Source organism: Telmatherina bonti (assembly GCF_933228915.1).
Source record: "Telmatherina bonti genome assembly, chromosome: 14".
Classification (NCBI taxonomy): Eukaryota; Metazoa; Chordata; class Actinopteri; order Atheriniformes; family Telmatherinidae; genus Telmatherina; species Telmatherina bonti.
Window position 1 is genome coordinate 34378410 of NC_136612.1, and position 25949 is coordinate 34404358.

Below are 25949 nucleotides of genomic sequence, written 5' to 3' on the forward strand. Positions count from 1 at the left end.
GAGGGTTGCTTGTGATGTTCTGCAACCGTTAGCTGCCAAGGCCTTATGGAACCACATCAGCCATCATCGCCTTTTTCCATCGATTTGCATCCCTTTTAGACGTTTAAAGTCCACGTCAAAGACTGAAACAGATGCTGACTGACACGTTTGTTACTTTCAGTTTGTACTTCAGCCGCATGCAGGAATGATCCAATAGGAGGCTTCCACCTGTTGGCGTTGTTAAATCCAGGTGGACGCTTGTATTTTGGCCAAATAGTGGATTTCTGCAGTTCACTTAACCTCTTCAGGGGCTCAAATACAAAAAAAGCTGTGGATCCCCTGCCCTGGCCCACCCTGAGCTAAAACCATGCTTGGTTTTTATTTCATTAGTCAGATTCTCACCATTAGTACTGGATTGGCTGTTGAATTAACGACATACAGCCTTATTCTTTTTTTAAAATATTATTAATCACAATGACTCTGAATGGTCAAAGCCTCGGGGACCCCCTGTGCTCTTTGGGGTGGGCAATCCTATTTCAGGATCCCAAACCCAAGGTTGGGGACCACTTCTCCAAATGCATAATTCCAGAGATTGATTGACTTCAAGTAGCCGATCTCAGCTTCATTTGACTGGATCAATACGAGTTGTGCCGTTCGATACTGGCATGATGAGATCAATATTTTTATTGCTCAGGGGTTTGAGGCCAAAAAGCCAAATAATGTGAATGAGAACCAGCCAATAGCAGGTTTTGCTTTTGTTTAACTATTTTCTACTGTTGACTTTATTTTTCTCAAACAATTGTGTGAAAAAACAAAATAATGATTTTTCTTTTAATTCTATACAGTACTGATGTTGTTATAAGTAGGGAGGATCACAATCGTTCCTTTTGCCCCAAAACACTCTGTAAATTTTCCCCCAAAATCTGATATACAGATTTGGTCCAACTCATCACAATACCAGCAGATACCGATATATGCCAAGTTCCCCCTGGAAAAAAGGAAAGGAAAGGAAAACTAAATCATTTAAGACAAAAAGACGACATTGGTTGGAGTTTGGACGTCTCTCTTCCTCCTCACGTTACCTTTGCTTTACAGCTGCTGCAAATGGCAAATTTAATGTCTGGGGACATTGTGAAGAAGTTCCAACTCAAAGACGTGGACGAGTCCACTGACAGGCTGCTTAGACTGCAAGTGACGACACATTTGATGATGTCCTCAACTGCACAGATGGACATCTACCAAAACGTTCAAGGCTTCCCTGCAGCCTAAGCAGGGAAGCCCAGACTTCCCTCTCCCCAGCCACATTTGCCAACTCTGCGGGGGGGGATCCCGAGGCGTTCCCAGGCCAGCCGAGAGATATAATCCCTCCAGCGTGTCCTGGGTCTTCCCCGGGGTCTCCTCCCAGAGGGACGTGCCTGGAACACCTCACCAGGGAGGCGTCCAGGAGGCATCCTGACCAGATGCCCGAGCCACCGCAACTGGTTCCTCTCGATGCGAAGGAGCAGCGGCTCTACTCTGATCTCCTCCCGGATGACTGAGCTCCTCACCCTATCTCTAAGGGACAGCCCGGCCACCCTGCGGAGGAAACCCATTTCAGCCGCCTGTATACGAGATCAGGATTCTTTCGGTCACGACCCACAGCTCATGACCATAGGTGAGGGTAGGAACGTAGATCGACTGGTAAATCGAGAGCTTCGCCTTCTGGCTCAGCTCCTTCTTCACCACGACAGACCGGCGCACATGCTGCATTGCTGCAGACGTCCCATATTTAGACATTTTGAGTGAGAGGAGACAAAGCAGAAGAGTTTGATGTTCAGTATGTACAAGATGTGTAAAAGTTTTGTCATTATAACAGTAAAAACCAATACGAATAATTTATATTACATTTTAATGCCAATAACGGCGGATGATATCGGTAAGCTCATGATGCTGGACAGCTTTAGTTATAAACTCTCAGTTCTCAACCTGTTAACAGAGATGTTTTGATAAAAAACATCCCTGTAATGTGTTTTATTATGATCGTTATCAAGATCAGTAGTAAAAACAAATTCATTATAATTTCAAGCGAAAGTATAAGTATTGGTATCGACGATACTTACCCTGGACTTGGTTTTGGATCGATAGCAAACTGCAGTATCGCCTGGCTTTGCTTTGACTTTTAACTCGTGGCTTGTTGCCCTGCCGACCCGCTGATGTTTGATTTTGATGGTAAATTAAATCATCTTCACTCTGAAACCTGAAACCCCAGCCTCCCTTCGTAGAGCCAGACAAACCAAAACCTATTTCAGTTTTGCATTAAGAGAATTTACACTGTACACACATAAAACACACATTTCCGTAACACACACACAAGATGCATAAATGTCTGAAGAGCCCTAAACAATCCTGCCGCCCTCTACCTCCATGTTCCTGCTGTTCTGAAACCAGCAACAGTAAAAACTAATCACCAAAGAGACAAACAGCTTGTAGCCAGCATGCAAGCATCATTAATGCCTCCTAAACAGCAGGAGTGTGAGATAAGCAGAGAAAAACGCTGTTCGTCGTGGAAGAATGTAAAATGCAGCTTGTGCAACAGCATTCTGCGACTGCGAAGTGTCAGAGTTTAATTACTTCTAACGCCAGAGTTTGCATTTCAGCACCTCGTCAGATTTATGGACGCTCCCAGAAAAACGGGACTTTCCTGGTCGTGATTAAAACCAGATTTACAAGCTGAAATGATGCGAAGTTGGTTGTAGCTCTGCGGCTGTCAACACACTCTGCTCCAGTTTCTCTGCTTATAAAACACGAGACCCTTAAACCTGAAGATGAGAGGCGTCGTCAGCTTTTTATGGTTGATTCTTCGAAGCATTGATCCCTTTTAAAGCTCCCTGTTTGTTTTAAAGTTGATTTTAAGACATTTTTTTCTGTGTTTTTCAGTCTTTTAACTCCACTAGGTTCCTCTTGATTTCTGAGATCTGCAATCCAGTTGCTCCTTGTGGTCCCTGAGGTCCAGGCTGACACTAAGAGGAGACAGAAACCCCTGCATATTAATACCTCACTAGCCGAGATTTTAGCATTTCTTGCTGGATATTAGCTTGTCACGTCCTTCTCCTGGGAGCATCTATAGATTCACACTCTGGTTTAAATGTCATCCACAGCTGCTGGGCTCCTACTTTACCTCTCACTGCAGGATTCACGCCGGTGAAGCATCGACGAGGACGGTAACAGGACGACCACCAAGTCGAAGACAAAGTGGCAGCTGGCCTTTTCCCTGACGTTAATTTATTCACGCAACACTTTCAGAACCACCGAGCACATAAAATAAAATGATGTCTGTGTCTAATATTACATCGTGCTGCACATCGCGGACCGCCACGGCTGACGAATTGACTTCCAAGGCAATGTTCCCATGCTGGAGCTCATGAGCGTTCACTTTCATCTTTCACCTGCTGTTTTTTCCTCCTATGTAACCCCCATGCCATGACAAATAGGCTCCCACCATCAAGCTGAATGGAGTCAAAAGTCTGTTTAGCTACTGGCTGAAATTTCCTTTAAATTCACTAAATGATGCAAACAGCTCTGTGCAGAAACGTCACGGAGAAAAAGATTACGCAATCTCACCACTTCTTCCAGCAGACTGAAGACAAACTGTTTGTCATCTCCCAACAGAACCAGGACCACCTTCTGGTACCGGGTTGGACCCTTTTTCCTCCAGAACTGCCTTAATTCAAGGAAACATTCCTTGGAGATTTTCCTCCATGCTGACATGAAGCATCACACAGTTTCTGCACAGCCATGATGAGAACCTCTATCATGGAAGTTTCCACGAGGAGATGCTTCACTGTGCTCAGAAGGGATGGACCAGATCAGCGGCAGTACTCAGGTAGGCTGCGGTGGTTAAACCCCATTTCCACCAGTGGGTCTGGGTCGCTGCAGGATGGTTTGGTGCAGTAAATCTGTTGCGTTTCCACAGCCAAACCGTTATCTGGTTGGCAGCAGAGCAGGTGGAATGCGAAGAAGGCCTCGACCGCGTTGCGACATCTTCCATTAATTACAACAAAGACAAACCCACCCAACAGGTCGTCTTCTTCCTTCTGGTCATGTGGCTTAAAACAACCAAAACTCCACCTGATGTTAAACCTGAAGCTGATCCTGCTTTGTTCTTCAGCTTCTTTTATCCTCCATGAGAAGCGAGAACTTTGTTCTTGCTCTAGAGGCAGCAAGAACACGAAAAACGTTTCGGTCAGTTTGCACATTTACAACAAAACCACTTCAGTGTCCCAGTCAGCTTTACTATCAATCCACCAGACCTACGTGTGTGTTTTTCTGTTTTCTTCTTGTACATGCTGCTCTGTTTGACCTGGAAGAACAGCCGTGGCTTTGCCGACCTTCAAGTGAGCAGATCTTTATAGAGTAACACTGTTACGGACATGCGGAGGGTTTTTTCCCTCTTACCCATGCTGTAAATTAGAAGCATAAAAAAAATAAAACATAATGAACAAAATTTACAATGACACATGTTGCACCCCTGTAAAGGGGAATAATGAAACACAGACACGATGTTACTGCTGTCACAACTATTCTTGAAATGTATTTTTTTCCCACAAGGACAATATTTTCTGCAATACATCTTTAAATGTTAATGTTACAAAATTAAACAAAAGGATTAAATTACAACTCAGCACTCAGCGTCACGTTATTAACTATACAAAATTATGTTACAGATCACAATGGTTTAACATAAACTCTTAAGTGCTGAACGTTGCACACAGAAAGCACAGTGGTATTTTTTACGGCGCGGCCTGTTCGACGTGATGCAGCAAGAAAACTAAAAGTTCAAACTTCGCAGAAACATAAAATGAGTTCTGTGGAGAGATTTCACTTCCAGCTTATCTCTTAACTCACGGAGAACATAAATACAGATGTAAAATGGTTCAAAAAGCAGAGATTTTACCTGTAAAGGGGAATAATGAAGAACAGGCAGGATGTTACTGCTGTCACGTCCAGTCTTGTAATGGACGAGGAGGAACAACACATTTCCCCTTCGTTATCTCAGACATCATCTATTGAGACACGATCAGCAGGTAAAACTCTCAAAACACAAACTTTCAAGGGAACACTCTATGAAGTCAATGCTCAATAAAAACAATGAAACAATATTCAAGTCATGCATTTTAACGTGTTATGCTAAAGCACCTTTTTCACAACTGTTTTTACATTACAAGACCAAAGTAGTCGATCACAGATGACTCAATCGTGCATTCACCTGGACAAACTTTCCTACAAAGGGTGGTTACTTAACAATCATTTGTTCTTTTTTTTAATTACTATTATGGATAAAAGCACGTTACTTTTTACTATACAGTATTACAATTACAATTTTTTTCCCAGTTATCAGTTGAAGCCTCCAGATTTCAATCAAACCCAATTCAGAGGACACTGGACAGACTGGTTGGTGATGATAGAAAGACAACAGGAAGTCCAGTGAGCACATCGTAGATCTGCAGAACATCATTTCTGAACACGCAACACGTCCAGCCTGGAAGCAGATGGTCTTCAGCAGCAGAAGACCACAGCGGGTTCCCTCCTGTCAGTAAGAACAGGAAACTGAGGCTACAATTCACACAGACTCACCAGAACTGGACAATAGAAGATGGAGAAACGTTGCTGGTCTGATGAGTCTCCATTTCAGCTCCATATTCACATGGTAGGATCAGAATCTGCTGGAAACATCATGACAACATGGATCCATCCTGCCGTCAGGATCAACGCTACAGGCTGCTGCTGCTGGAATGGTGGGGGGAGGTTTTCTGGTCCCGCTTTGGTCCGCTTAGCACCAACCATAGACTGTATATAAAGAGATGGGCGGAGCCTCCGTGACGTCACCCGTAGGTTTCTGAAGAGCTGAATTGAAGCTCGGTGGGTGGTTCCTACAATCACCATCTTGGCAGGGGCATGAGTATCGTCTTACCCGGAAAATACAAATATGGGCAAAGAGGTGGAGCTGAGAGGGGGGCTGTGAGCGTCATGGTGGATGATTGACATCGAGCGAACTCCAAGCTCTCTGTAGCTAAGACCTAACCGAGCAAACCTGGAGATAACGGGTGCTAACCAACTAACGGAGGTAAGCGGGGTAAAGCTAAGTCATGTTGTTAACCAGCTATAAACCGCAGTTGTTCTACGTTCTTCTGACTTGAAGTTGGAGATCGGGTACCTGTCAATCAAAAGGACACGCCCCTAAATGTGCAGAATTTTGAGATTAAATTACTTTTAAACGGTTGAGTTTGAAAGAAATTCACTCCCCCACAGTTGTCCTGAAGGTAAACCTGACCTATTAAACCTAAAATGGATTTTTGAACCAGGCTGTAAACATGTTTATTTCTGCTGTAAACATATTTATTTCTGCTGTGAAGTTGGTCTTTTTAACATGGGAGTCTATGGGGATTTGCTCTGTTTTGCAGCCCCTAGAGGATGAAAGGGGAACTGCAGTTTTATGCACTTCCGCATAGGCTTCACTTTTAACCTCCGGAGGTTGCTGCTTAGTACCACATGACCTGGTTTAACCATCACGACCTACCTGAGTACTTGTGCTGACCATGTCCATCCCTTTATGAGCACAGTGTAGCATCTTCTGATGGAAACTTCCAGCAGGATGATGCACCATGTCACAAAGCTCACATCATCTCAACCATGACGATGAGTTCACTGTCCTCCAACGGCTCCACAGTCACCAGATCTCTGTCCAGCAGAGCAGCTTTGGGACGTGGTGGAATGGGAGATTCTCATCATGATGTGGTGGAACGGGAGATTCTCATCATGATGTGGTGGAACGGGAGATTCTCACGGTGATGAGGTGGAACGGGAGATTCTCATGGTGATGAGGTGGAACGGGAGATTCTCATGGTGATGTGGTGGAACGGGAGATTCTCATCATGATGTGGTGGAACGGGAGATTCTCATCATGATGTGGTGGAACGGGAGATTCTCATCATGATGTGGTGGAACGGGAGATTCTCACGGTGATGAGGTGGAACGGGAGATTCTCATGGTGATGAGGTGGAACGGGAGATTCTCATGGTGATGAGGTGGAACGGGAGATTCTCATGGTGATGAGGTGGAACGGGAGATTCTCATCACGATGAGGTGGAACGGGAGATTCTCATCACGATGAGGTGGAATGGGAGATTCTCATCACGATGAGGTGGAACGGGAGATTCTCATGGTGATGTGGTGGAACTGGAGATTCTCACCATGATGTGGTGGAACGGGAGATTCTCATCATGATGAGGTGGAACAGGAGATTCTCATCATGATGAGGTGGAACAGGAGATTCTCATGGTGATGTGGTGGAACGGGAGATTCTCATGGTGATGTGGTGGAACGGGAGATTCTCATGGTGATGAGGTGGAACGGGAGATTCTCATCATGATGTGGTGGAACGGGAGATTCTCATGGTGATGTGGTGGAACGGGAGATTCTCATGGTGATGAGGTGGAACGGGAGATTCTCATCATGATGAGGTGGAACGGGAGATTGTCATGGTGATGAGGTGGAACGGGAGATTCTCATGGTGATGTGGTGGAACGGGAGATTCTCATGGTGATGAGGTGGAACGGGAGATTCTCATCATGATGAGGTGGAACGGGAGATTCTCATGGTGATGAGGTGGAACGGGAGATTCTCATGGTGATGAGGTAGAACGGGAGATTCTCATGGTGATGAGGTGGAACGGGAGATTCTCATCATGATGAGGTGGAACAGGAGATTCTCATGGTGATGTGGTGGAACGGGAGATTCTCATGGTGATGAGGTGGAACGGGAAATTCTCATGGTGATGTGGTGGAACGGGAGATTCTCATGGTGATGAGGTGGAACGGGAGATTCTCATCATGATGTGGTGGAACGGGAGATTCTCATGGTGATGAGGTGGAACAGGAGATTCTCATGGTGATGTGGTGGAACGGGAGATTATCATGGTGATGAGGTGGAATGGGAGATTCTTATGGTGATGAGGTGGAACGGGAGATTCTCATGGTGATGAGGTGGAACGGGAGATTCTCATGGTGATGAGGTGGAACGGGAGATTCTCATGGTGATGAGGTGGAACGGGAGATTCTCATGGTGATGAGGTGGAACGGGAGATTCTCATGGTGATGAGGTAGAACGGGAGATTCTCATGGTGATGAGGTGGAACGGGAGATTCTCATCATGATGTGGTGGAACGGGAGATTCTCATCATGATGAGGTGGAACAGGAGATTCTCATGGTGATGTGGTGGAACGGGAGATTCTCATGGTGATGAGGTGGAACGGGAAATTCTCATGGTGATGAGGTGGAACGGGAGATTCTCATGGTGATGAGGTGGAACGGGAGATTCTCATCATGATGTGGTGGAATGGGAGATTCTCATGGTGATGTGGTGGAACGGGAGATTCTCATGGTGATGTGAAGCAACAGTTTGATGCTTCATGTCCAATTGAACAAAAATCCAAGAGTGCTGGTTTCCAACACCTTGTTCAATTTATGACACCTAAAATGAAAGCAGTTCTAAAGGGGAAATAGGATCCAAACCAGCAAAAGAAGGTGGTGCGGAGTTCAGCTTACCTCCACGGAGTTCAGCTTGAACCACGTGGACGTCATCAGCCATCTGCAGTTCAGCTCATTTTAGATCAAAGTGAACTCGAGAAGTCTGATAAAGTGACTGAACCGATGAATAAATGCAATAATCGAGTTTATTGTGAGCTCATAAAATGCAGAACAGTCACAAACAGACAAGATTTCAGAAGTCATAAAAGTTTCAAGCATTTAAAATTTAATGTATGTTTAGTTGGAGAAATATAGCAGCTTGTGTTGGATTCCATCATGATCACCAATAAGTTCATTTACTTGAAGGATAAATGACAATAACCCTACTTTTCCAAAATAGGGGAAATAATTATGTCAAGAAAACATCCAATTAAATTATTATTGATTGAAAAAATTATTTAAAAAAAAAAAAAAAAGTTGATAGTAACCACCGACTGGATGCTTCCATGAGCTTTCCAGTTGTTAAGCTGCAAATAGGAAGCAATATTTGCATGTTTTTAGCTTTTCTTTTAAGCAAACTGTTCAGATTTTTTTCAGATTTGGCCATATGTACACACAACATCATCTCACTTGATAAAACCTACAACATGTGCTGAGTTGGCGTCTTTGTGGGGTTCATAGGAAATTGGGCTTTGCGTTTGTTTTTTCCATTAAAATTTATTTGTGATTAAAAATTAATGAATCATATCAGAAAATACCCCAAGAGGCTAAGCTTACTGTGGATCTAACTGAGTTACATAATTGCTCCCAGGGCATCACATACTTCTGCTTTGTCGGAGCTATTTAACATCCCAGGAACAGATGGGATACAGCTAAGCACTGTTTATAGATGTGGTTAACTTTCTGAAGGGCTTTTATTAGAATTTTAGAATAAAATGGCTGCCGAGTTCATGAACTTTAACTAATCTTTATATGTCATGTGGCTTACACCACCACCCACCCCTCCAACCTCCCAGTATAAAGCAGGTGCACCCTGATTTCATAAATGCCTGGCAGGTGTTCTCCTTCATGATACCAGGAAACCAGTAAAATCTGGACTGGAAGCCTAACTGGATGAGTGTAAAGACATTAGGAAAGGGTTGGAAAAACTTCTAGCAGGGAATGTGGAGAGCTCCAACGATGGATTCCCAGCATGCAGAGGGACCGCACACTGGCGACGGTCAGTACGAGCTTTGACAAAGTGGCAGCATTTGACACCCTGGAACTGAACGAAAAGTGGCTAAAACCTGAAGACAGCGAAGAAGCTAAAGGAAAGGAAACAGAAATGCTTTCTGGTTAGGTTGAGGTTGAGGTTGAGGTCGAAGAGGTCGGTTTCTTCCTCACGATCCTCCTCCCAGTCTGCCTGGGGACCGGGGCTGGTGCAGGGGCCGGGTCTGAACCAGGAGCTGGGCCTGGACCAGGAGCGGGAGCGGCACTGTTAGCACGGCTAGCCTTCACCTCATCGATGAAAGCTTCTACGGCGGCGAACTTCTCAGTCAGGTCTCCGAGGTGAGCTTTGAGGCTGTTGAACTCCTTGTAGAGGTCGTCTAAAGCCTCGGACAGCGGCTGGATCCTGAACCAGGACAAAACCAGAGCAGGATTTTAACCCTTAAAGCTCTGCTAATGAAAAAATGCATGTAGAAGCTGAAGCTTTTTAATCCCAGTCAGCGTGCAGACGTGATGTTTTCAGCCTCAGCTGTCAGATCATGAGGTTGAAATTATGTAAGATGAACATATCAATACATATGGCAGCATAAAGAGCAACCAGAAGAAGAAAACTGAATTTATTACTAACAGTAACATAAAACATAAAATCGCCTTCTTGGCTTTATTCCAGCCATAGAGGATCATTATTTTCCTGCTTTTCTCATCACTTGTTGATCTTTGGCTGCTCCTGATTGGACGTTACCGTCAGTTTAAGCTCTCTGATTGGTGGAAAGTCTGACAGGAAGTGTCTTCATCATCATGTCCAGGTGCAAATAGAGGTCTCTTAGCAACATGGTAGTGATGGTGATGAAGACGTGATAATTAATGGTGTTATCATGGATCATTTACCATGTAGAGTCTCTGAATAAACACTACACATTGTGTCTGGATTGTAAACCTCCTGGACAGATAGAAATGTCTGGAAAACTTCAGCAGGGTCAGATATGCATCTCGATTTACCCCCCTGAGTTACAGACTGGCACTTGGGAGATCTACTGGAGTTTTAAGGGTTAAACACAGTAGCAGGAACAATGGTGAGACAGAAAGGAAGAATAAGGCCAAAATGACGAGTAAACTTCACCTCCTGACAAATTAATCAAACTGACACCTTTATTTAATCTAAAACCATTTTGTGTGAGTCCTTTGTACAAAATGCTTCTTAATTTCCTCTCCATCCACTGTGGCTGAAGTCAGATGTCCATTTGCGTGTGATGAATTTCTAATTTTAGGTCTGTTTTCAGTGTTTAAACGATCCGTTTCCATGACATTTGGCAGCGAGATTGTGGCGTGCCCCATGTGGGTTTCGTACAGCTAAAACAGACACACTCCTGACTTTAACTGATGTAAGAATGCTCCAGAGGCTGAAATAAGGCCTCATTTATTCTTTTTAACTGCATTTCAGCAGCGACAGTAGCTCAAGCATTCAGCCTGTTCAAGCCGTCTACTTCATGCTGATATAAGTTTGTTTATGGAAGCACGTTTTCACAGATGGAAGATAGAAAAATATCTTTAAATCAGTCCAATGGCAAGGCAGGCTTATTTGCAGAGCACATTTAATGTACAAGACCATTCAAATTGCTTTAGATAAAACGTTAAAAGCATTGCAACAAAGTCCAGAAAACTGAGACATCAATCCTTTAATACTTCACAACTGTCTTAATGTAACTACTAAAATTTAGTTGTGAGTCCATGTTACCATGTAGAGATGGAAGGGCCTCTTAGTATAGTTACACAGACCAGGGGAAAAAATGTAAACATTGGCTTATTTAAAGTGTCATAATGTTCAGATTTTAGCCTTTATTTACTTCTTTTGTTTGGTTTGGTTCTGTATTTAGTCCAGTGTTCCTCACTGCATGGCTTGCGGCTCGCATGCAGCTCACTGACTCCTGCCTTGCGGCTCGTGAAGCAGCCTCTGGCTGTCTGAAAATGCATCTAAACAAGTCATAATGATCCTCAACGCTGCAGTTCTCTCCACAAACAAGAGCTGCAGGCTGCTTGCAGAAACTCTGCTGTCCTAACGGCTCTAACTGACCCTGTCAGAGTTGCCAGTTCTGGCTGATTTCAGCTGCAGCGAACTCCACCAAAGAGCTGCTCCGTCGGTAGCTCCGTATATGTAATGAAAAAGAAACGCCCACATTCTGGAGGCATTATTGTATTTTCACCATATACTGTTGCATAAGAATGTCATTACTCCATGCAATATTTAGGATAACCATTCCTTGCTAAAAGGCTGGATGTTACTGATTTGGCAACGTAGCAAGATATTTAAAAAAGTGTCTCTCTTGTTGAATTAACAGTGAGGATCACTAGTTTAATCGTTTTTTTCAACTAGGGCTGGGCGATATGACCTTTTAGTAATATCCCGATATTTTTATGCCATGTCACGATATACGATATATATCTCGATATTTACCTTAGCCTTGAATGAATGCTTTGGTGCAAATAATCACATCAGTAAGATGATTTTGTGTCTCCATTAAAACATAATTGTTCATACTGCATTAAGATATGCTGATTTTAAACATTTATGCCAAAAGGATGAAATTGTAACGAAGCAAACTGATCAAAACTGTATTTATTGAACAGTTAAAGCAGTGGCAGAAACATGTCATTTTAAAACTAAATAAAGTGCCTTTGCATGATGTAATAAATGCAACGTATGAAAATAGGTGCTGTGGGGGGGACTTTTCAAATGATGAACTATTATAAGGCTTTGCTTTATGGATACGATTTTGAGTTTTTAATTCAGGGTTTGATTCCCACTCCTTTCTGTACTTTCTAGAGACATGACGAGCTAGATAAATATGCTTGTGTCACACACAGTGGATGAGGTGAGTAAGGGACAGAGGCTGTGAATGTAATCAAATAGAATAAATTATTTTTGCGTGACGTGAAAAATTTTGTAATTTACGTCCCACTCTGTAATCCAGAGCGGGATCAGTGGCGGATTTGGCTGTTCATTGTGACTGTAGGTGGAGTCGTGCAGGTGTCCTCTCTGCTCCTCTGACTGGCTGCAGCTGCAGCCGGAGCGACTGAGTGCTTTAGGACGGGGAGAGACTCTCCTTCTGACAATAACTTTACAATATGCGCTTTAAAGTCAGTCGCCAAAACACCAGGAAAGTCTCCAATAACTCCAGTAAAAGTCGCTAGATTTGTCGCTAGTCGCTTTTCACAAGAAGTCGCCAGATTTAGCGAGAAAGTGGCTCCACGCTGCCTCTCATGACGTAGCACGTAGCTCACGTTATGTACGTAACGAGGTGCGCTTGCTTTAACTCTCTGTGCAAAGCGGTGCAGAGTGGAGGAGGAGGGAGGAAACCCCGCCCACAGCTAAAAACAACAGGATACTCGAATATGACGAATACAGGCATTTTCTATATCGCACAGAGGACTAGCCACGATATCTCGAGTATATTCGATATATCGCCCAGCCCTAGTTTCAACATTTGATTATAAACATAATATTCTGCAACAAATAAACCAATAATTGCTAAATGATCCCATATGAAAAACAATTTGGGAGCCGAGTCAAAAGAGCTGAATCTTTTAAAAGAGCTGAACTTGCCATTACTATTTAAAACGGATTATTAACCTTACTTTCTTCACTCCACAAGCTATAATTTCAGTTTTATCTCTGTTTGACTGAAGGCATTGAATCTTTCATTTCATCAGTGCAGTGGAGCAAGTTGGAGCATGAAGACAGCAGGGGGACAATTGGTTAACTTAAAAATATTCCAGTTCGCTCAGATTTATCCATATTTATCTTTTATCTATAAACACATAATAACTATTTTCCTGCCTGTGGAATGAAGGACAGTAAATTATGACTTTGTATCTAAAATTTTGTAAATACAGCCTCAAAATGTAACAGCAACAACAAAATGGTGTCTTGTAACTTTGAAATACTATTTCAAATGACTTAATTCAGCTCAAACGAACAAGTTACTTTATTAAAACTTTGAGAGATGAACTCTCACCAAATCACGACTCACCAAAATAAAGTCTCAACCATAGACTGTGTATAAAAAGAGGTCTCAACACAGGAAAACATTCACAAAAATTATTTTAAAACATGACAAATAATTCATTTAAATAAGAAATAAATATTTTTTAAGGATATGTACTATTTTATTAAGTTAAGCACAATATAATTCTATATTTCAGTCTTTTTTCTGTATGTAGGTATTGGAAAATAAGAGACTTGTGTGATTACATATAAAAACTGTAAACAACTTCTGTAAATAATTTAAGGACATTTATAAAAAATACAACAATATTATTGTTATTGAATAAATAAAAAAGATACTTAAATAAATCCTGAAGTGTTTTTAATTTATTATTTCATGCGACACTGTAAGTAATCATCATGTAACATGTGGTATTACTTCAGGATGGTTCTTAAAAGAACATTCTTCTTGTCTTCGTACCTCCTACACACACATTACTTTGAGTCAAGCTTCATTCTATCTCCTGAAATGTGCCTCAAATATAACTGGAAGGCATTCTTCATCAATCAGACAAGTACTTTCCTTCACGGTGTACACGCAGTACTTTATACTGTCCATTTATACTGCGATCCTTTTCATTTATTTGAGAATTTTTATATTTCAGCAAGGAAGAACTTGACCCTGATCTCCAGAAGAAAAAGAACCTCCACTTTAGCAGGAACGAATGTGTTGGAAGTGGAGAAAGAGGCTGGGATACGTCTAAAGCTGCTGATTTAACTACCGAACCAGCACAAAGTCTCATCAGCAGACCTCAGGAAGCTGCAGACTTCCATGTGGAAAACTTTTTGGATTTTTTAATTGCAGGTTGAGCAGCAGTTTTTTTTGTGATGGCATCGGCCACAGACTCAGTTTCAGCCACAGGAATAAACCAAATTCCTGTGGCGACTCTGAAGCCGTAGACGGTTTTATTTCGCCCGTGTGGAACAGTCTGCTCATGCAAAACACACGACAGGACGAAGAAATGTCCTCTGAGACGGAGACGTCTGATGCACAGACGCAAACCCTTTTTTGGACACACAAGATGTAATCAAAGCAGAACGAGGGGAAGAAACTGAAATAGTTCCACCCCCTCCACATAATTATGTCATATATCATAGTTTTATGTCTGTAAAGATGTGGCTAAAAACACAGCTAAAGAATAGACTTTAATCCCTGACGCTGCTTTTCCTACCTGGAGTAATCTGGCAGCAGAGACTGGTGGTCGTTCTCCAGGAGCCCTCGCATCTGAGACAGGATGTCAAACCTCCAGTTGTCCAACACCTGAGTCAGGTTGGCCACACCGCGCATGCTAACTCGCTCCGCTAGGACAGAAAAAACCACAACACGAGCACAGTTTCCCAGTTAGACGCCGACACCTTCATCCAAACCAGAAACAAACAGGCTGATCTTTCTGCAGTCATTTAAACTTTTTTTCATTGTTTTGTAATTAAGGGTGTTATTTGTTTTGCTGCACAGAACCATCTGGAAAATTCTCCATCAGATTGGACTGAACGTTATGTTCTGTCATAACGTGCCACCTCATAGAAACATCCCACCACAAGCTGAATTTATTGATCTATTCATGGATCTATTGGCTGATCTGTACGACCCGTCAGAAAAGAAAACAGCGCGTTTTTCAGGCACAGTTTTGTGTGATTTCAGGCAAACTGGCAGCGACACTGCCCCCTAGTGGTTACTCACATACAGCAGCCTGCCGATGTTAGCGTTCCTTTCTGAGGACAATATTCTTTTCAAACAGATGCAAAATGTGCAGCCGTGATGATTACACATATTGTAGTTAACAGCAATGTATCTTTAGCCAAACAGCAGTGAAGTTTTATTTGGTCAGAGTTTGGATCGAACTGAGTCTCCCGCTGAGATTGTGATGCAGATTTATGTAATCAACATAACATATTCCCTGGTGAGGTGTTCCAGGCATGTCCCTCTGGGAGGAGACCCCGGGGAAGACCCAGGACACACTGGAGGGATTATGTCTCTCTGCTGGCCTGGGAACGTCTCGGCATCCCCCCCCCCGCAGAGTTGGCAAATGTGGCTGGGGAAAGGGAAGTCTGGCCTTTCCTGCTTAGGCTGCAGGGAAGCCTAAGCAGGGAAGCAGCCTTATCCGACCCTGGATAAGCAGCAGAAGATGGATGGATGGATGGATGAATGGATGGATGGATGGATGGATATATAACATATTTTGTTGTTTTTAATCATTTGACTGAGTGAAAGCATGTATGAACAGCAGTGGCACTAACATGGTGTCTTGAGGAACTCCAGCAAGCACTGATCTGATTTATAGATACACAAAGTAATCAGTGTCTTTGAAACAGTGACTTTATGAGTGACATAGTACCAGAGTTCTGTAGCAATAATGCAGAAACACTGACTGAGCTTTAGCAGCAGCCAGTTTTCTACGGGCATCAGTGCAGTTTTCAATACAACAATGCAAAGACGAGGATACGGGTACTGAACTAATTTATCTGCAGTCCTAACCTGTCCGACACTTGGTTTCATCAGCGCAGTGAAGGAATGGTGACATAACAAAGTAGGAAAATCTTTATTTTCTTGGATGTTTAGGGAATGTCTTGCAGGACTGAAATAAAACTGATGAATATTGACAAGATGTGCACTAAACATTTGTTTATATGTTTACGTAATAAACTGACAAAGCAGAAAACACAAGGAAAATTCTTGTTCTTGCAATTTTTTATGCTCCAAAACACCAGAAAACTAAAAATAAATTTGTTTTAGAAAAACTGTTTGTGTCATGAAGCTTGGAAATCATCATCAGTCTTGAACTCGTAGCAAGCAAATAGAAATCTGCCCTTACAGCCATCCCTGTAGTTCCACTCATCGGTGGTCGTCGTTGTCGGGCGTCGCCTCTGTGCAAGAACTGTTACCGTGGCAACGGCCAGTAACAGCAGCAGCACACTCAGTTTGGAGGCCATGATGGGACCAGCACCTGGAGAAAGACAGAGACGTCTGTTAACCGTCTACGTTGGCTACAGCTGCCATGGCGTGAGCCTCCCGGTGATGTGCGGGTCCATGAAGCCCAGTATGTTCTTCATCATCATCATCATCATCATCACCACACAAACTGCAGCCAAGAAGTCGTTCACTGTTTCTGTCTCCGTGTTCTGTCGCGTCTTTATCTCCAGCAGAGAAAATCACAAAACCTTTTGTTGTTGTTGTTTACATCATTGATATGATAAAAGATACAGAGACACGAGTTACAGTGACGATGAATTATAGGTGCTACAGTAAAATAAATTCCATTTCTACTCAGTCAATAAACAAAGGAAACAATGTTTTCCTAAATTTTTCATTTTATTTTGACCATATATTTTTATTTTTGTTTTTATTGTTCTTTATAAAAATGATTTTTTTAAATCAGATTTTTTTATGTTTAATTTGTGCTTTTCTAACACAGTATCTGAAATGTATTAATAATAAAATTGTGTTTCTTCATAAAATGTAATGTTTTATGTTTTTATTTTATTTTCTGTCATAGTGTGGTGGAGGTGAGGGCCCAAATGCAGGAACGGGAGCCAGGGATGCAGAATGAAGAAATTTTAATTGCGCAACACTGAACTGAACTGAACTGAACTGAACTGAAGGAAACCAAACATAAATACAAGTCATGGACCAGCACTGGGAACAGGAACCAAGGGGTACAAATAAATACACAGGAACCAAACGAGACAGGTGAAGTGAATGAACTAAACAAAATCAGGTGACTCTAATGAACAGGAACAAAGGCTGAACAAGAAACAAGGGAACTAAACTGGGGAGAACAGAACTAAAGGGTTAGGGGTTAGGGTTAGGGTTAGGGGGTTAGGGTTAGGGTTCGGTGTTCGGGGGTTAGGGTTAGGGTTAGGGTTAGAAAAAAACATTAAAATGTTTTGTTGAAACCTGTGGTGTTTAAAAAGAGAGATGGCCCAGTTATCTAACAGAGATACACTATTCACAAAAAGTTAGGGATATTCAGCTTTTGAGTGAAATTTCACAACAAGCCTAAAATGCATTCAAACCTGTACAGGTGAACTTAATGTGATCTTCTCTAAGCTTTTAAATGCACATGTCCAACTGTTAAATGTTTCAATACATTTTGCACAAGTTGCTGTTCTCTAACAAGGAGCTTAACGGCAAAAATCACGGCAGGTGTGTGATCCTTGAATTGACCAATAAATGTCCTGGTTCAATTAGAGCTGGTGTTTAAACAGTTGTCCTCATCATGCTATTCACATTTTGACATCATGAGACCAAGACGACACCTAACAATGGAACAACAGTCCCTTGCCATTGCGATGCTTCAAACAGGACGTTCTCAGACAGAAGTGGCCACTGAGCTTGGAGTGTCACAGAGTGTCATCAGCAGGTTGCAACAGAGATATGGAGAGACTGGAAGAGTCACAGAAAGGCCTAGAAGTGGACGTCCTTTGGCCACATCCCGTGCTGATGACCGCTACATTGTGAACACTGCCCTGAGAAACCGGATGATTAATGCCACTCGACTCCAGGCACGTTTAAGAGAGGTGAGAGGCACCCAAGTGTCACGTCAGACCATTCCAAACCGTTTCCATCAGCGTGGTCTGCGTGCTAGACGACCTGCACGGGTACCTGACCACACCACCAGGCACAGGCATCATCGTCTTGCATGGGCCAGGGAGCATTTACGCTGGACGAGGAACCAGTGGGCCTCAGTGCTGTTCTCTGATGAAAGTCGATTCACACTGAGCAGAAATGATGGCTGGCAACGATGTTGGAGACGTCAGGGAGAGCGCTATGCATCAGCCACTGTTGTCACCAGGCCAGCTTTTGGTGGTGGCGGTGTTACAGTGTGGGCAGGGGTGTCCACTTGGTACAGAACTGCCCTACACTTTGTGAATGGTACAGTGACAAGCCCATACTACCTGAATAACATCATTAATCCAGTGATTGTGCCCCTACATGAACAGCACAGGCCTAATTTCATCTTCATGGACGACAATGCTCCTGCTCATCGAGGCCGCATCATCAGGGAACGGCTGTTGGAGACTGGTGTACCTCAAATGGAACGGCCTGCACTCTCTCCAGACCTGAATCCCATTGAAAACCTGTGGGATCAGCTGAGCCGTCGTGTAGAGGCTCGAGACCCTGCACCCCAGAACCTCAATGACCTGAGGGCTGCCCTTCAAGAAGAGTGGGATGCCATGCCTCAGCAGGCAATAAGTTGCCTTGTGAACAGCATGAGACGTCGTTGTCAAGCTGTAATTGATGCTCAAAGGCACATGACCAGATATTGAGACGTTCAAATTTTTTGTTGTGGTGTAACTACCATTGTTGTTACCTTTTGTGTTGAATGAATTTTTTGAGATAAGGAAATCAGTAGTGCATCCTTCTACTTAAATGTCTTACTTTTATGATATTATATCACTGTAGCATGAACATATTGCATTTTCCATAAATTTCACCTTAAAGCCAAATATCCCTAACTTTTTGTGAGTAGTGTATAACTGTATGACTGACAGCCAGGAAGAAACTTGTGCAGCTACTGCACATCTGGCTGTTTTGTTCAGTAACTCTGCTAACCATCTCATATATATGCTGCTGGGAGGGATATTCCTGTTTTTCTGTGTTTGGCTGCAGGTTTAAAGCAGCACTTGTTACAGTTTAAGTTGTCTGTAAGTCGGTTTGTTGCTGTTACCTGCTGATGTAACGGGTTCAGGTGAATCCTTTTAGAGTTTCATTTCGGTCTGTATTCTCACCTCCATGTGGCGCACCTGAAGCTTCCCACATAACTGCAATGTACTGGGACGCCCAGTCGGGGTCGCAAGAACAAGGCAGATAATGCAAACGCTGCTGTCCATGTTGGACAACAGATCTCTTTATATGTGAAAAATACAGTTTCTGGGGCATTTTACATAATTTTATACTAAAACTTTTTCAAAACCCTGTTTTTACACAATCTGATGCTTGTCTTCTGCCCCCTGGTGGACGCTGTTTGCCTTCCAATTATTTTGACATTATAATAAACCGTAAATTAAAATATACAACAAATATTTTTGGGAATTATTTGTAGTCCAAATTAGGACTACAGATAAAAATAATTTTAATCTCCCTATTTCTTTGTGTTGGGCTTTAAAGTGTTAAAGCTCTGCTCTATTTACATTTTCACTTTGCATCTGGAGATAGTTTAACATGCCCCACATGTCTGATTTCATCCTCATTTATTCTGTAATTATTCACCTGCTTCACATGCAGACAGCAGCTTTTGACCGAGCCCTTCAAATTCCATCTTCCTCCAGCCGTGCTGCGAAAAAGCTGATTGCTTGGCTGACGGATTGATTGATTTTTTACAAATAATTGGAAGGAGTAGTTTAATGAAGACTGAGCGGTTGCAGTTTAAGCATCTTAGATGCAAACAAGTGATGCCTTGGCGTGTTTTGAATCTTCATTAGACTCAAACAGGAAATGCCAATCATTGTGGGGCGTTAATTTTTTTCATTGCCTCAGAATAATTAAACTTCATATTCAAACTCCTTGTGTACAAGTAGCAAGATAAAAAGAACATAAAACGTATTGTTTTGGAAACTTTGAAGCCTTACAGACGTGTCAAAGGGACAGAATTGCCCCAAGGCCATCAACTAAACTCCAGCCGTCATCGAAGACGAGTTCAACTCCTGCTAGAGAGTTGATGAACTAACCTGAACTGACAACAGGGAGGAGAGCTGCAGAGGCATGCTGAGTACAAACCACACAGGCAACTTTATATTTGCCACAAACACACCTAGACTAATACACAGACACTGAAGTAGACTATACAGATGTCCATACTGGACATGTCTGTTTCAAGAAGCCTCACATGTTTGTGGGAAACAGAGAAATAAACAGTAGTAAAAAGAACATGGAGGTAATTTTAGCTGTTCCAACCCAATGCACCCACCGGCCTCATCTAGAACCTCAAACATCCCTAAACCGTTTACAGACCAGTTCTTAGACAACTAAAGACATATGCAGGAATCAGAAGATGGACTGACAGTTACATCCATCTCCTATGTCGATTAGGTCCATTTTCAAAGGACTTAGCTGTATCTTGACACAGAAAACGAAGCAATAATACCAGAACTCGTGGGTGCTGTGTTGAATTGTACAGTTGGACAACAATTGCCAACTATACAGTGTCACTACTAGTCTAGTGGCAGTTCAAATTTAGCAAATCTGAGTAAACAAATTTTAGTCTTGATGTAAAATTTCAAGATATTGAAAAATTATTAAAAGTTTTCATCTAGCCAGCCACACACTCGAAGCTGTATAACTATTACAGATTAGCTCATAGCCTCATTTGCTGTATGATGTTGTTTAAGCTAGCTGCTAGCTGCTGTGACTTTGCTCATTTTGGGGACAAAGCAAAACTATCCTGCCTGTCTTTAATAATAAACACAATTATATATAACAGCACAAGAAACTTTGTGAGACATGAACACTGACATCTATTTAATAAGAGTCCTGCACTTAGCAGATGGCTAAATTAGCCATGATCAAGCTAGCAGATAGCTGCTGTGACTTTGCTCTTTTAGGGACTAAGCAAAGTTATCCTGCCTGTCTGTAATGTTAATAAATACAGTTTAATTTACCAGCACAAGGACCTAGGTGAAACGCACACACTACCATTGCAATTTTTATAATGAATGTTGAGATCTGTAGATCTCAACATTCATTCAAGTACATTCAAGTAGAAAGTATTTGTTATGCATGTTAGACATGTTAATACGAGACACATTCTCAGATTCTTGATGTTCAGGCTATGAAAGGAACAACGTGTTATCCATCATGACACTCAGGTTTCTCACAGCTTATTGAATACATAATACACAAGATGAACAGGCCGATGGGCAGAACAAACTGTCTGACAACTGTTCAACTTAACACTTCTGGATAGTTTTCTTTTAATCTATATAAGTCCAGGTATGCATGGGTGGTTGAACTTTAACCATGTGTAGTTGCAGAGGAAAAACAAAATGAAAATGATGGAGCCAGTGGGATAAATTATCAATAAAGAGTAACAAACTTACTTGGTAGACAGCACAAAGGTGCAAGGCTGAACAGAAAGGAGAATACAATGACGGAAAAGAGTAAGAAAAACTGGAAAGTTTATAATGAGGAAGCAGAAAAACAAAATGAGTTGAGCTCATAAAAAACATCCCAAATATTTTCAATCAGATCTTGCTGTGCACAGCTGCTGCTGTCCATCACATCAGGTCTGTTTGGCATCTGCAACTTGTGGAGCAGCATTATGCTCAGGGATGAGTCCATAATCAGCTTGCCACAGTTAGGTCAAAGGGTCAAGATGTGGAGAAGATGCAGAAAATGTCCTTGTAATTGATAAATGACACCAAACAACAGAGTAAACAGTTTGGTAGAAAATTTGTTTTTTAATGGGCACAACCTAGACTCTGAACTCTGCTCTCCTCCCACAAAGCCCAAACATTTAAAAGAGGAATAAAATTGCTTTCCAACTGGATAAGATTTATTTTTAGGAAGCAGTGAAATAATACACCAATCCCAAATCTTACTACTGGTTTCCTGAGTTTTTTACACATCACTTTCCTCTGTGTCTATACAGGTTTCCTTGTCCAGAGCAAGATCCTGGTTTTACTTTTTTGTTCTAGATCCCTCTCAGCTTTTATCACTGATAACTTGCTCATTGGCAATGTTTGTGGGTGTCTAAAAGCTAAACAAAGAAGACGTACTGCTACTGGCTCAGCTGTTACACCTATGTTTTCCTATCAGTAGAAATAATGTTACTATGGTGCCTTTGGACGTTCCAATCGACTTCCCAATGATGGGATTTCATTCTCCAGACAGCCTGCTGACCTGGACGACGGGATAAAAGTGTTGCATCTGTCAGGGAGTCTCAGCTGTGTTCGCAGCACTTTGCTGGTGTTAAGCAGCAAATGAAGCAAAAAAATCTGGTTTCTCTCAGTGTAAATGCGACTGGGATGATGTTGGTTGGATATTTGACTAATTCAACCTTTACTACGTTGTAAATGCAGGATGGAGGCGACACTTTCAGTGTTACTACAGACTTTTCTCGTCCTTTGTGGTGTCAGTAAATAGCAATGTTTTCTCAGTGACTAACTGTTAATGTTGCCATTCTCCCACCAATTATTTATAAACTTCTTATGACTTGTAAGCTTTTAAATTTGCTTCTGTGAAATTGAACATATTATTGTCAAATTGACCATATGATTGTAAATGCTGTGGTAAGCTAAATCTGGTATCAAAATCACCATCAGTTGGCAGTTTCTGAGTTTGCAAACCAGGATTTTGGGAATCATGCAGGTGGAACAGGAGCTGAACTGGTTTGGAAAGTGAGACGCTTGCTAGCTCCATCCTTAATGAAAAAAAACAAACAGTTAAGATCAAATTAAGAGTCACTCATAACAGCAGCTTTTTGTCACCCAACATGATGCCATAGAAGTTGTACCAAATCGGCTGGAGACCTTCCCAACAACGTCTGTAATACCTTACACTCCATTTCATAAGAATCTCATCTGATCGAGTTTCTATTTATCAACATATTTTTGTCTTTTTTTCATATTTACCGCAACCTAAACTTCTTTTCTCTGTACCAATACAGTCCTTTTTATTTAAATGTATGATCAAAAGGTTTTGTGTGTGTGAAACCCAATGCCAAGGTTGTCATGGCAACTGTAACACACAACATAACAAGCAGGGACAAAGTTTTTCAAGCAGACCTCTGGTCTGCCAGAAAACCGGGGTTCTCAGTCTCTGGTCCGTGGACAACAACAGAGAGCTACCACATGGTGGTTAAGCTACAAGTCCTGTAATACTGCAGGCAAGAAATGGCCCAGTTTTCAACCTGTCTGTGACTGTTTGCAGCCAACGCCCCCCCCCCCCCCCCCCCCCCACACACACACCTGCTGCTTGTCGTAGAAAAAATGGGATGTAATGTAATCTTCTTTAATAACCAAAGATATCAAATTTCTGGGATCATTTGAAATTTTCTAGTAATGTGTCGTCTTGTTCTAAAGTTTCATTCATAATTATCTTAAATGGTGTTTAAAAGGGCTTAAATTAACTCACTGAAACCTGCAGGATTTGTTCCATCGCAGTTAACTCTCAGTTTAAACTCCTTTTCAGCTCTTTATCTTTGCTTTTTTTTTTTCTGGCTGAGAATTGTTTATTTTCTTCCCCTGTCTGAACCCTGAGTTGGATGTTCTCTCTAACACACACACAGCATTACAAAAAGCACCTGAATCTCAGGTATGCAAACCCACGCTGGCACAAAAGCCCATTTTCTGCTGCAGGTTCTCTCATAAGCAACCACAGTCAGATAAGTCTGGCTCTATGAAATAAGCATGGCTTTACTGAGCAGGAAGGTGCACAGCACTATCATACTAATCCCCAGAGGTTTTCAGTATTTAGAAGGCAGATATCTTATATAATTCATGCACAACATTAACAAAGATTCTCATTTCAAGTATGCGCTCGCCGACCTCCTGCCCTTATGCAGCGTGAAAATAAGATGTCTTATAATAAAGCAGCAACACTGAGTTCAAAATAAAGCAAATGTGCAAAAAAAAAAAAAAAAAAAAGAAGTAAATTTAGAAATAAAAAACACAGATAGGTACTCTTCCCTTCTGCCAGCACCGCTCTGCACTTCCTCAGTCATCCACCTGTAAAATCTAAAAGCATTGATCAGTACCTGTTGTTCTGCAGCTCCTCTACTGCACAGCTTCCCGCTCGCTCCAGCACAAGTAAGTGACAGGCATGCAAGAGGTGCAGAAAGAGCTGGAAAAAGACAGAAACAACACACACCCCTGCAGCACACAAGCATGCATGTACATGCAAACACACACAAATGTGAACTCACACTTTCAAACACACACATTTGCACTGTTTTCTCGTCCCCCATCATTACAGAGGCCCGGTGGTCAGCAGCGTGGTTTGGGTTGGAGGCGAAGCTCCAACACCTGTGTTGGTTTCATGTGAGTGTGTGTGTGTGTGTTCTTCTTTCTGTGACCTATGATTGAAGTTACACTGTACATCCTTCAAACATGAGATCACTGGTAGAAATTACCAGTCTGTGCTTGTGCTTTGCTGTGTGAGAAAGAAAAAGAAAGATGGAATGAAGGAAAGGAGGGAGAAAAAAAACACCACACGACTAAGGAAATGAGTAGGAAACAAAAACAGAAAGACCTAGAAAAGCCCAGTGAGAGTGCAGACCTCCAGCAAACAACCCATATGGTGATTTCCAGCTGATGTTAGAGTCCTACATTCATCCTGTATGGATCCACTATCAGATTCCAGATACACTCATAATGAATCCACAGTGTCTGGCTAAATTGTTGTGTTTGTGCATGTTTGTTCTCTTGCAGGGATGAAAAGTTGCATCCTGTTCTGGATAGTGCTGTCCATCCAGAACAGGATGCAACCTTTAAGAATTTGAGGAGAAAATACAAATATTACGGTACTAGTTATTATAAACTCTCTTATATAATACAGTTTTTCAGAAAACTGTTGACTTTACTTAAGATTTTACTTCCATAGTTGATTAGCCGTGAATATTCCCTTCGATGATTGGCTGGTGGGCATTTCCGTTCCTTTCCGGTTTACTTCATTGCTAAGTAACGTCTCCTTTTTTTTTTTTTTTTTTAAATTTTATTTTATTTAAAGAAATTGTCTAACAATACAGCTTGTAACAGGTGTAAACCTTTCCAGGTGGATAGTGCCATGATACCTGACAGGAGGGCATTCATAACTGTTCATCTTGAGATATAGGAACACTATATTTTCTCTTAAATTCATCACAAGAATATAATTGACCATCGGTATCAAAGAGCTGTCTTACAAGCAGGATATTGTTGTCAAACCAATGTTTATACATACCTCCTTTAATATAACTAACTACAGTGTTAAAGTGAATGGAGTTTCCATCTCTGATAAGAAATTTAACAATGCTTTCATAAGAAAACTCCTCATTACTAAAACCATTGCACCTGCTAGATACAGATGGTTGGAACAGACACTAGATGATAAAACGTGGAACGCTATATTTACTCTTCCTTACAAATTTATTCTGCCCAATAAGGTTAAAGACCTTGTCTTCAAAATTGTGCATAAATATCCTGTTAATAGTCTCATCTACAAATGCATACCTGGTTTAAATGATAAATGCAGCTTTTGCCAAAATGAATCTGAAACCATAGAAGACTTATTCTTTCGGTG

General features: G+C 41.9%; 1 protein-coding gene across 1 annotated transcript; it reads right to left on the minus strand.

Annotated features, from left to right (window-relative positions):
• Nucleotides 1-8736: 8736 nt before the first annotated feature.
• On the minus strand, nucleotides 8737-24470 carry LOC306764908 (uncharacterized protein). Its single transcript, XM_079252206.1, has 4 exons — nucleotides 24427-24470; nucleotides 16546-16677; nucleotides 14905-15034; nucleotides 8737-10096 (listed from the first exon to the last, which is right to left on the minus strand). Exons 2-4 carry the CDS (start codon nucleotides 16661-16663, stop codon nucleotides 9820-9822), a joined length of 525 nt encoding a protein of 174 aa, XP_079108332.1. The 5' UTR covers nucleotides 16664-16677; nucleotides 24427-24470; the 3' UTR covers nucleotides 8737-9819.
• Between the last annotated feature and the right edge of the window lie 1479 nt (nucleotides 24471-25949).

Bases quoted from the DNA above. Each gene is read 5' to 3' on its own strand.
- LOC306764908 (XM_079252206.1), bottom strand. From the start codon at position 16,663: ATGGCCTCCAAACTGAGTGTGCTGCTGCTGTTACTGGCCGTTGCCACG. The intron at 15,035-16,545 runs GTAAGGGCAGAT...TTTCTGTCCTAG, and splicing joins GTGGAACTACAGGGATGGCT to CGGAGCGAGTTAGCATGCGC. The intron at 10,097-14,904 runs GTAGGAAAAGCA...GTCCTGGTTCAG, and splicing joins CTGCTGCCAGATTACTCCAG to GATCCAGCCGCTGTCCGAGG.